Source organism: Danio rerio, chromosome 13 (genome assembly GCF_052040795.2).
Source record: "Danio rerio strain M-AB ecotype USA chromosome 13, GRCz13ab, whole genome shotgun sequence".
NCBI classification, from domain to species: domain Eukaryota; kingdom Metazoa; phylum Chordata; class Actinopteri; order Cypriniformes; family Danionidae; genus Danio; species Danio rerio.
The window spans coordinates 15,170,459-15,182,762 of NC_141033.1; the positions used below are offsets into that span (position 1 = coordinate 15,170,459).

General features: G+C 31.4%; 1 protein-coding gene across 11 annotated transcripts in view; it reads right to left on the reverse strand.

The window, feature by feature from the left end:
- sfxn5a (sideroflexin 5a) overlaps positions 1–12,304 on the reverse strand; it is a 66,173-nt gene that overhangs the window by 33,264 nt on the left and 20,605 nt on the right. For all 11 annotated transcript variants that reach the window (XM_087278104.1, XM_087278111.1, XM_087278105.1 and 8 more), the window contains 1 exon segment: positions 9,301–9,391. In XM_087278104.1, the coding sequence (XP_087134230.1) occupies positions 9,301–9,391 (91 nt within the window).

Consider the following 12,304-nt stretch of genomic DNA (forward strand, 5'->3'; position numbering starts at 1 on the left):
AGCCAAACTGCAGTTAGTCCACCATTTAATAATTTGGCAAATAATTCGACCACAGATGTCCATGTAGGTTAAACACCATCACTTTCTCCTGTGTGTGTGTGTGTGTATTTTGACTCTGAAACTCGCGCGTGCCCAAATAGACACTCCCACACCATCTCACTTTTCTTCCTCTGACACTCCCCCCTAAACAGAGCTGGACATGCCCACTATTCTGACTTTTTCCAAAGTAGAGGTGTGAAAACACCCTGCTGAAACGAGGGGGTTTCATGGCCCTTTAAAATAGAGCCCTAAAGGTGGCCAGGCACTATAATGGATGTCATTTGTAGCTTTATTGCAAAACTGACCCATAATGGACGCATTTTTTGTTGCTAAGTAAACACATTTGAGTTTCATATGATTCACTTGCAAAAAAAGATAGCATTTGTAGCTTAAGATTAATTTAATTTACTGTAAAAAAAAATGCTTCCACACAATTCCTTCATGTTGTCCCAACACAAATCGTTTAAGTTAACTTAATTACTTTCACAAATTTAAGTGGATTGAACATAAAAAAAATAAGTTGTCCAGAAAAAACTCAAGAATTGTGTTGATTCAGTTCATTTTAAAAAGTAGCTTGAAGCAGCAAAAAAAAAAAAAAAATTATGTTTAAAGTGAAGACTGTAAAGTGTTATTTTACATTTGATTATTCAATATCTGTATCTTTTGTATCATCTTTTGACAGATTATGCAGAATATCACAAAAATCACTGCAATCATTGTAAAATAATGAATGCTTCAAAGTATTTTAGCCAGCTGGTGAAGAAAAAGGTTTCATATGCTTCGTAGACAAGAAAATGTTGCGATGTCAATTTTTCCTAATATTTTGCGGCAATGTATTAAATGACATAATAAAAAGTCATAACAACTGTTTTTACTTTAATTTAATTTAAAAAGTTAATCTTGTCTTTTAAGTTGAAAAAAAATTACTTGATGTTTTTAGTCTTAATTGATGCAAGTTAAAAAGACCCAAACAGTTAATTTAAGTGAGCAAAATATGTTTTACAAGGTAGTACAAGCCCTATTGTGCAGGGAGAGGTGGAAACCCAAAAGGCTTATATAAAGCATGCCTAAATGATGAAAAGAAAACTAAACAAAACAACTACAAATCAGCTAAACGCTAAATTACAATTACAAACATATAAAAGCATACAAAGCAATTACAACGTTGCACACACATACAAACGGAAAAAAATAAATAAATCATGAAGTCCAAAGACAAACCACAGATATCACATAAAATGCATGGGAAAATACACATTTACATAAAACAGCATTACTGTGATTCTTTATGCATCTTTTATACTTGTTAATATTTCTTGGAATGCCCCCTTCCCCCCATTATTACTATGGTTATTTATTTTTTTTTTTATTGCATAACAATAACAACAGCATACAAAAAATTGAGGAATACAGTGCTTACAATTTTTCACATCACAGGAACAAATCAACATACAATATAAAATAATAAAATAAATAAAATTGTGAATAAAAAAGAAATTCACATAAGAAAATCATTTCTAAAATTACATACATCCTTGGAGATTTTATTTAATTTTGAATGTCTTTTAGGGTTTCGATATAATGTTTAAGATCAACTTTTTATTACTATGGCTATTACATCACCTTCATTATTATTGACATCACAGTTACCATCATCAGAGACTATTACATTTACCATCTAGACTATAACATTTATCATCACCAACTTTAGTATTATCTATATTATTTGTATTACTACTATGAATGCTAAATATTATTTAAAAACTATTGATGATATTCTGATACAGTTGAAATCAGAATTATTTTTGAAGATCTTTTTTGTATGCTGTATATATTTCCAAATTAAGTTTAATAGAGCAAGGAAATTAAAATTTTCACATGATGTTTGATAATATTTTTTACTTCTGGCGAATGTCTTAGTTGTTTAGTAAGGTCAAAATTATTAGCCCCTTTAAGCTATATATATTTTTTTGATTGTCTAAAGAACAAACCATCGTTATACAATAAATTGCCTAATTACCCTAGCCTGCCTAGTTAACCTAATTAACCTAGTTAAGCCTTCAATATCTAGTTAAATATTATGTACAGCCATCATGACAAAGATAAAATAAATCAGTTATTAAAAATGTGTTGTTAAAACTATTATGTTAAAAAAATGTGTTGAAAAAATCTTCTCTCTGTTAAAGAGAAATTGGACAAAAAAATAAACGTAATGGTTAAACAATGTAATTGCCACAACTTTGATTGAGCGTATTATAAACATCAGTGTTTATATCTGAACTATAAACTATTATACCAGTACTTCTGTGTTATTTGATTATTTGTAACTTTTCAATAATTTGAATGAACCGCCAACTTTTCCAGCATATGTTTTACGCAGCAGATGCCCTTCCAGCTGCAATAATCACTGGAAAACATCCATACACACTCATTCGCACACATACTTTATGGACAATTTACCTTACCCATATTTGAATCTCTGTTCGACACAGACTTGAATGCAGCACATCAGAGGATTAATAAACATATGCAAATATTGATCATTTATAGTTTAGGTTGCATGGGTGTTTGAATTTGGATCTCAAATAGGCTTGGGCGATGTCGACCAATTTGGCATCGTACAATGTCTAATGTGAAACATCGCGACGGACAATGGCATTGTCATCATAGGTGGCAGTGAATTAATTATTTATAAATAATTAATTAATTTATAACAAATAATTCATTTGTAGCCTACCATTTCAACAACCTGAACGTGGTCTTTGTTTTACCTAATCTTAAATAAATAAAGATAAGTTACACACAAATTACCACCAGTCAATCACTTTTTCCATGGCACTCTGGCATGAGTATAGGCAAAGTGATCTGTCATTATTAGGGCAAAGAAAAACTTGGTTGGTAAAAAAAGGTGTACAACCAAAAGGAACCAACCAACAGTGTCTGAGGTTTTCGCTAAAATTACTAAGTAAAAGCGTGAATGCGAAAGATTGAAGCAGTGTACTGACCCGCTGACTGCCTGGAGCTCAGACGAGCGCATGACAGTTTGAGTTTGTCTGTAGCTATGTTTCCTTCCAAAAATGAGAATTAACTTTATGTGCAAAACTGGATTATCGCATAAAATATCAAAGTCAAAGTAAACAAAATCGTCACTTTCTGAATTATCTGGCACCAAATATCAACAGCAAAAATGGAGTTTGTTGCAAAAAGAAAAGCTGCTGGTTTGTCCATTCATTTTTTTAACATCACATGATCTCCTATAACAAAATCACATAACTTTTTATTGCGCATACTGGAATTTGTACAATAAAAGTGTTTACATCATAGTTTTTGTGCATCTTTTATCAAATAAAAAGTTTATTTTTTTATGTGCAAATCCAAATGCATTTTCAGCAGTGTAGTGTGGAAAGAGGGCTGTTCAGAAATGCTAGATGAAAGCCAGTGTGGATGTTGATTGTTTTCATTCTGAAATGCCATTTTAAAACTAAGTCGCATTAGTGTAAACGGTGTGCATTTTTCACGAGCGGGTTTAAGACGGGTGCAAGGCGGAGGATCACTATGCCGGCACATTGCTCATCGCCAATGGCATAAATGACCTAACGCTTTTATCAATCTTTCAATGATTAAATGTGCAGCTATAAACTGAATGTGTTCATGCCATAAAAGACATAAAATGCAAATAATATCTATAAAATCTATAATTTGACCCATATACAGTAAATTTTTGTTTATTGCTAAAAATACATCTGTGCAACAACTCATTTGGTGGTCCAAAGTCACATATATGATCATAAACTGACATTTTCATAAGCCAATCACACAAAACTTAAATATTCAGAATCAATGTGTTCGCTAAAATGGTTTTCTCTAAATGGACCTGAATAAATTTCACCCAAAACTGGTGAAAATTTTATACCTTGATTTTTTAGCAAAAGAAAATTTCTATCACTTCCAAATATGACAAACAGTTCTGCTAGATTGGATCGTACTCCACCCTCCTGTGCCATACATATCCAACACTGAACAGAGCACTAATAATCTGTTAGAGAGTCGCCACCAGTGGAAATTGAAATAAAAGCAATCAAAGCCAGAAAACAGTCTTGATCTGGAACGCCTGCGCTAAGAGGGGTTAACTGGATATAAAACAAATAGCTTCATATGGTCATGTCAAAGTGCACACATGAATTACAAGTGGGAAAATGATTAGAATAATGATTTACTTCCTGGCATTATCATCTGTGGCATGTGTTGAGATTGGTGTGGGTGTTTTGAGTGAGAGAGAAACGGAGAAATAAAGAGAGCCTGAAGCCTTTTTAATTTACAGGCTGTGTGTTGTGAGTTATCAGTGTTCAGAGCTGCAGTGTTGTGGGGCTGAGTTAATTGGCTGAGTAAATAGCTATTCACCTCTGAGGGGTTCAGACCCAGGACAATTAACCACACCCACTCACACACATACACACACACAACAGAAAAAACAAAAATCGAGAACAAAGAAACAAACACATGCTAATTCTGACATGAACCATGTCCTGTTTTATACTATCTAAAATTTTAGGTTTTTCGATTCAAATTTGTTATTTTTAATTATTACTATTTTTAATATCTTGTAACCCATTTTTAAAACAGGGGTTGGTTTTGTCTATAATTTAGCCCAATTTGGTTTGAATAGCTTTACAGTTTATTTAATCTAAAGATGCTAAACAAATCAATACAAGGTATTTTAAACATCCACAATGAGGAATGTAATTTCATAAGCATTTGTATGTATTTCATTAAAAGTGTGGCTCTATTGAACATACTCATAACTTATTATGATTTAATTGTACAATATTGAAGTGTTAACAGCATTTCAAAGTATAATTCTTTCATAGTGAAAAAATGTTAATAATTGAATAATTATAAAAATACGTAATATATGTATTAGTTAAAATTAAATTCATTTATATTCATATGTAAGATTAACAAATTGTTGTTCTACCAAACCTGACTCACATTTTCCTTTGACACTGAAATGTATTAAATTGTCTCGCTAGCAAAATGTACAAGCAAATTAAATCTGATGAAGACTGTAATTGTAGCACTAGCACTTTAATTACATTGTATTCTGTTGTCATTACAATGCAAATGTTTTAAGTCACACTTATTAAATACAGTTTATTAATTTACTCAAATCATTGCATAAAAAACACTGAAATAGATACCATTTCTGTAATCATCTTTCAATAACTTAGCTTGTAACATATCTTTTGTTTGCAGTGGGACATACATTTTCAGTCATACTGTGAATAACAACAGAAAGTAAAAAAAAACAAAAAACATGAAATTACATATATTAAGGCTGCACAATAAATCATGTCAGCATCGATTTTGCTATGTGTGCATCTGCAATAGTCACATCACAGGATCTTCAATGTTGAGTTGGCATTATTGTTTATTGTGATCAATGCACAATTATAATACAGTAATAATGGTTCACCCAAATATTAAACATTACTCACTATTTTCAAATGTTTATGAGTTTCTATTTCATATTGAACACACAAAAAAAAGATATTTTAATTACTCAAATGTTTGAAACAAGTGAAGGGTGAATAAATAGTGAGTAAATTTCCATTTTTGTCTGAACTATCCCGTTAAAGCCTGTGAATGTGCAATAATTTCAACACTACAAAGTTTAAAACATCCGGCCAAAATAAATTATAATGTTTGTAACTTTAATAAAAATTACATTATAAACAATAAAAACTATGCAGTGTTGATTGTTCAATATCTGTATCTGAATACTGTTAGACTCTCCAGAAAACTGTAATTCACTTTTAACTTTACTATAGTTTATTTATATTCAATTGAAGTCAAAATTATTAAACCCCCTTTGAATTTTTGTTCCTTTTTTAAATATTTCCCAAATGATGTTTAACAGAGCAAGGACATTTTCACAGTATGTCTGATAATATTTTTTCTTCTGGAGAAAGAAAGTCTTATTTGTTTTATTTAGGCTAAAACAAAAGCAGTTTTGAATTTTTTTAAAAAAATATTTAAGGTCAAAATTATCATTATACAATAACTTGCCTAATGGGGCATATGCGGAATTATGCTATAGGACTTTTAAATTGTCAGTAACCTTGGTTAAGCGCTTCCGGTGAACTGTATGCAAGTACAAAATCGCCGCGTTTGAAGTCTGTTTTCATTAAAAATCAGCGATCTCCACTGGCTAAGTGATATTCGATATAAAGTGGGTCTCAGATTGTAAAGCACTGCATTAAATTACATTTCCCCCTGCCATGTCTTAAAAATATGAACATTGATTTTACCCCAGTATATTCAATGAAGCTTCTGCACTAGCCTGCCGATTCTGATGGGTGCGTGCGAGTAAACGGCTTTTTGTCTCGTTTTATGCTTGAGCAACTAAATGAATGCCAAAGTCCATTTAACTGATTGCATTTTAATTACATAACAACATCGATACTGTAAAATGAACTGTATAAAATGGAAAAAAAGTCACATTAACTGTTCACAGGAAGTTTATCAGCATGGGAAGAAACGCTAGCTACCCTTCCTGCCTATAAATGTCTCTCCAGCCTTTAAGTTTCACTTTAAGTTGTATAGAAGTATCTTGAAAAAAATCTAGTTAAATATTATGTACTGTCATCATGGTAAATATAAAATAAATAATTGTGTTTAGAAATGCGTTGAAATAATCTTTTCTCAGTGAAACAGAAATTAGGAAAAATAAACAAGGCTAATAATTCAGGGGGACTAATAATTCTGACTTCAGCTGTTTTCTTGTTTAGTTATTTGTTATATATTATTCAAAATCCAGTCCCCTACAAAATAACCCCAATCGATCTAAAATGAAGAAATCTTTCGCATCGCAATATATAGCAGAAATACAAAATATCACAATGTCAGATTTCCCCAATATCGTGCATGCATATACATAGAAATATTATTAGTGCACTATATTTGAAATCTTTAAAATGCATAATTTTTTTTTCACCTGATAGGGTTTCAGATTCAGTCAAACAGTCTTTTCACAATCTGCAACATGCTTGCAACTTTATGATACAAAAGACTGATAAATTCATAAGGTTGCATTTTAAGTGTTTCAAAAGGATCATGAAAGCAATCTTCCCTTTCTTTTAACAAATAAGAGATCAGTGTCAGACCTAAAAACTCTCTTATTAGTCTAAAACCAGCTCCCATTGTAGGCAATCTGCCAATAGGATAGGTTGAGAATATGCCACTATTATGTTTCTAAACTCCGCCTTCACAGTAGATCAACACCTACTTCTATGTAGTGGACTGTTTAGCTCTGCAGTGCCGGTTCTAAAGAGGTGGCAGAGGGTGGCACCAGCCCTCCAAAAATATGTTTGACTTTAATTAGACTTTTCCTGTGCTGATTTAAAGAAAAAAAAAATCAGAAAAAATTTAACTGAAAATTACATTTTACTATTTTACTACTGCTTTGTCTGTTATTACAGATTGTTTGATATACAATCAGTATTTATGCATTTTAACGTAAATCACAGAAGCATCCATCTATGAAAAATCATTCTAAGTCAAACATACATGCATGCAAAAGTTCACAAAAGACATAAAACTGTCTTTTATTTAAATGTCATCCAATCATATCAGCGGGCATAAACATCCAAGTCAACAATCTGCACATTTATTAAAACAATGTGTTGCAATAAAGGATCAAAACCGTACAGAAGGTATTTAACATTCTTTTATTTGGTGTAAAAAGCCTGAAAACATTATGAGTGGACCTCAAAGAACACTACAAAATAAAAATAAAAATTGTAGTTTATGAACCCCTTTTTTAATATATTTAGTCAAACCTTTCAAAGTGTAATAACAATGATAAACAAATAAGCTTCCCTATATATATAAATAATATATCGATATAATCACAATATGTCTAAATTCAACTGCCAACGAATCTCTGCTGTGTTCTGTTAAATGCCTTTAATTGCCTTTTACAACTAAATACTAAAAAATAATAGCAACAACAAAACAGCCCTATTACTTATCATTTTTTTTTTTTTTTTTGGTGTAAAACCCATGAAAACATTATTAGTGGATCTCAGAGAACAGCAAAAAATGAAAAAAAAAATTAATATATGAACCCCTTTTCTATATATTTAGGCAAAACCTTCAAAAGTGTAAAAACAATGATAAACAAATGAAGCTTCCCTACATACATATATAAATAATATATCTATATAATTATAATCTAAAATAATTATTCAATAATTTAAATTCAACTGGAAACCCGTCTGCTTGTTCCAATAACTGCCTTTAATTGCCTTTAACAACTAAATACTAACAAATAAGAGCAACAACAACAACAACAACAACAACAACAACAAAACAGCCCTATTATTTATAAATTCTAAAAAAAAAAAAAAAAAAATTGGTGTAAAAACCCTGAAAACATTATAACTGGACCTTAGTAAACAGCACAAAATGGAAAAGAAATGTTTCCCCTTTTTAATATATGTAATCAAAACCTTTAAAAGTGTAATAATGATAAACAAATGAAGTTTCTGTACATAAATAATATATCTATATAATAATATATATAAATTCGACTGCAAAACTGTCTCCGCTGTGTTCCATTAACCCCATTTAATTGCCTTTTACAACTAAGTACAGAAAAATAAGAAGAAGAACAACAACAAAATGGCGGCCTGGAGATGGGGAACCCAGCGCTAACACAGAGAGCACTTTAGGCCTAATTAACCAATTAGAGAGCGGCAGCCGAGAGATAACAAGGTCCCGTTACCCCTGCCCAGAGGTGAGGGCCAACCTGCTGATTTAATTAAAGGGGGAGCAAAACAATTTAATTACAGCCAAGCGTCCCCGAGGCATTGTGGGACAGTCTCCTTCAGCCCCTGTGGACCTGTTTGAGTCTCAGAACACTAATGCAACACTGAGATAACATTTCAGCAGCGTCGCGGATTCATCAAAACAGCACATGAGCTGAACAACAATAAACAAACGCTCCAGTTTTAATGCTCATTTAGAAACCCAGTGTCATTACAAATGCAATGACGGCAAAGAAGCAGATTGAAAACTGTATGTGCTAATTAATTTCGTGATCATTTTATGCTTTAATAATAAGCAGTTTAGCATAATCACGTGACAGGAAGCGGTTGGCTGATTGGTGTCATGAACACAACAGGGCAGATTAAGAGGTGCGTGGCAGCAAATTAAGCTCATATTCATCGCTAACACAAACATAAACACGCACATACATACCGACAGCAGGGAATGGGATGAACCGCTGGACCAGGATCCTCGTAGCCGGACTGAAATGCTCAGCTCTCTTAATAAGGACATTCAGCCCCACCTGTGCACACATACACAACGTTTCAGGACTCATTTTTTATTTTATTAATATTCATTTTTATAGCATAACACACTGTAAAAAATGCAGGCTTCTACACAATTCATGTTGTCCAAACACAAATTAAGTTAACTTAATTGTTTTTACAAATTTAAATGGTGTGATTTCAATGATTGATCATTGAAATTGTGATTTTTATTTTAAAAATACAAAGTTTGAACAAGAGATTCTACATATTTTGGATTACTTTGTTTGGATATGTATCCTTGTTAATGTTGAGGTAATGCGTTATAAGTAACATACTTTATGTAATAATATTATTTTTTCAAAGTAACGAGTAATAAAATGCATTATTTTTAAAACGAAGTAATTTTATTTAAGTTGCTTTTAAAAAAATTAACAAGTTTTTTTAACCTCGCTTAAATGGCTTTTACAAAATATATTGCGAATTAAAAATGACCTTAGTCAGGTTGAATCATACACTTGATGAGAAAGCGTGCTACGAGAAAACAAACAGTCGGCTAGCACTCATCATCATCATCATCATCATCATGTCTCCTTTTTCACAGCAGATAAGTCAATGTACTGTTCTAGTAACTGAATAATTTGGGATTGTGGTTTATTTTGAGTCAGAGGGAGTATGTTTGTGCTTACTGAAAAACCAAACCGTTTTACAGCAGCTCAATTAATGAACTGGTTCAACCAGTTCACTGATAGAGCCGGTTAAAATAAACAATTTATTTGTCTGTTATCACTACAGACAGTCAGAAACAGAAATAATGTCAGACCGGCAACTTGCATTTTTGCAATTGATTCTTATTTTAAACTCATCGAAGAAAAAAGGTGTATAGTTGTTAAGTGTAGATTATGTGTATAAGTAAAACTCTTGTCAACTGCAAAAAACAGTTGAAAAAAAAAAAAAAAACAATGTGCAGCACTACACCCGCACCCCACCTCCAGCTAAACAACAAATAATTGACATCAGTTCTCCAGATAAAGCATTTAATTAAACTAAATTCAAACAGAAGGTTTTTGCTTTTATTTTTATTGAGGAGATGCAGCCTATGTCTGAAGTAGAAGCAACTATTGTAAGATTTTTTTCTCTTTTGGGAAATGATTTGCACATTTGTTAAGAACTTGTGAAGCAATTTATTCAATGTTTAAATTAAAGATTTGTTTTGTTTTGGGGATGTTTTTATCGTATTACCGTTAATTTTGTTATTAAACATTTTAAAGGTTTAAAATCTGTTTTTGCTTGAATATAAATTATTTCATGATAGTACTCATAGTTTTTATTTCAGTCTTTATCTCAACAGACAGTGAACTAATAACACAAAACATACAAAAGTAACAAACACATTACTTGACATGCTTTTATCTATATGCACAGCATGTATAGCTCTTGACTCAGAAAGTTCTCAAAATATAATCTTACATTTTTTAAAGGAAAATGAAGGTGCAGGTCATATAGGTGATAGTTAATTACTATATTAAAAAGGTGAAAAAACACCTGCAAGTTCTGAGAGAGATCAAACCTCCAGGTAAGGAAAAGTAACACAAAAGTAACTCAAAAGTAATGTATACTGCATTACTTTCCATAAAAAGTAACTAAGGGATTAGTTAATTTTTGGTGGAGTAACTCAATATTGTAATGCATTACTTTAAAGTAACTTTCCCCAACACTTATCCTTGTAAAGTGGATTAATGAAGAACCCCCAGTTTAAAACAATGGCTGCTTGCAGCCTGCAACAAAATAACACTTGAGGCTTTCTCCACAGCTATGAAGTACAAACTTTTCCCATATTTATCAGACCTGGGATCCTTTCTTTTATTATCTAGAAACCTTTAAGTCTCTAAGACTAAAAGCTTGACTTAGCCTGGACAAAAAATATATAGTCTGCCTTTTTGTAAAATAATTTTGTATATAATGATTTTTTTTATAATTTAATTTAATTTATTTTATTTTTTATTATTTATATTTTATTTATTTAATTAAGTTAATTTTATTTACTATTATTATTTTTGCTTTAAATGTTTGTGTGGGTGTCAGGGTTTAAATACATGAATGATGGATTTTATCTTATTACTCAATGTAAATTTCTGACATGTTTTTGCACAAAAAATGTTCATTAAAATATATTTAAAAAGTAGTTTGAACAAACAGCTAAAAGGTATTTATTCATTTACAAGTGCATAAACAGTACGTGATTTGGAAAAGGACTTCGAATATACGAATAAGGGCCAGACACCTAGTACAATAACGACGTGTTTGCCGCGATTTGTTGCTATTTTCAGACCAGCGCAACCCTAATTTTCACATTTTGCACAACGTTGTTTAAATTGCAAATCTATTTGCGCCACTTTGTGGACTCATAGGCAAAAAATAAAATAATTAAATTGTTATTTACTGCATTTCTTATTTTCTACATAAATAATAAAAACCACTACCTCCAAGTGGCCTTTTCAGTTTATTCATGACAATTTGCATTGTATAATGGTATTATTATTAGCAGTATTATTTATTAAATGCATATTTATATTTGTTTTAATAAAAACATGCTTAGATTTGTCCACCTGTCGGGTTGGAGACGTATGCATCACCATATGCGGATGTGTCTTTAGATACCAAAGTTTTTTGACCACACTTCATTATTATTGTTCATTTATTCGTTTGCTGGAAAATAGAACTTTCCAGGTTTAGAAACAAATTTTTGTGCTTAACAAACAAAATAATATTTGTAGGCTAATAGATGTCTTTAGTGGAGTGCATACAACACCATTTTTTTATATACATGAAAGTAAAGGATCAAAGTAAAGAGTATAAGTAAAGACAAAAGGTGGAATAGTGGAGGCTCATCCTTTATTCTCATGCTACAGATGCTTTGTTTAACTGTTTTCTTGCTAGCAGAGTGTTCA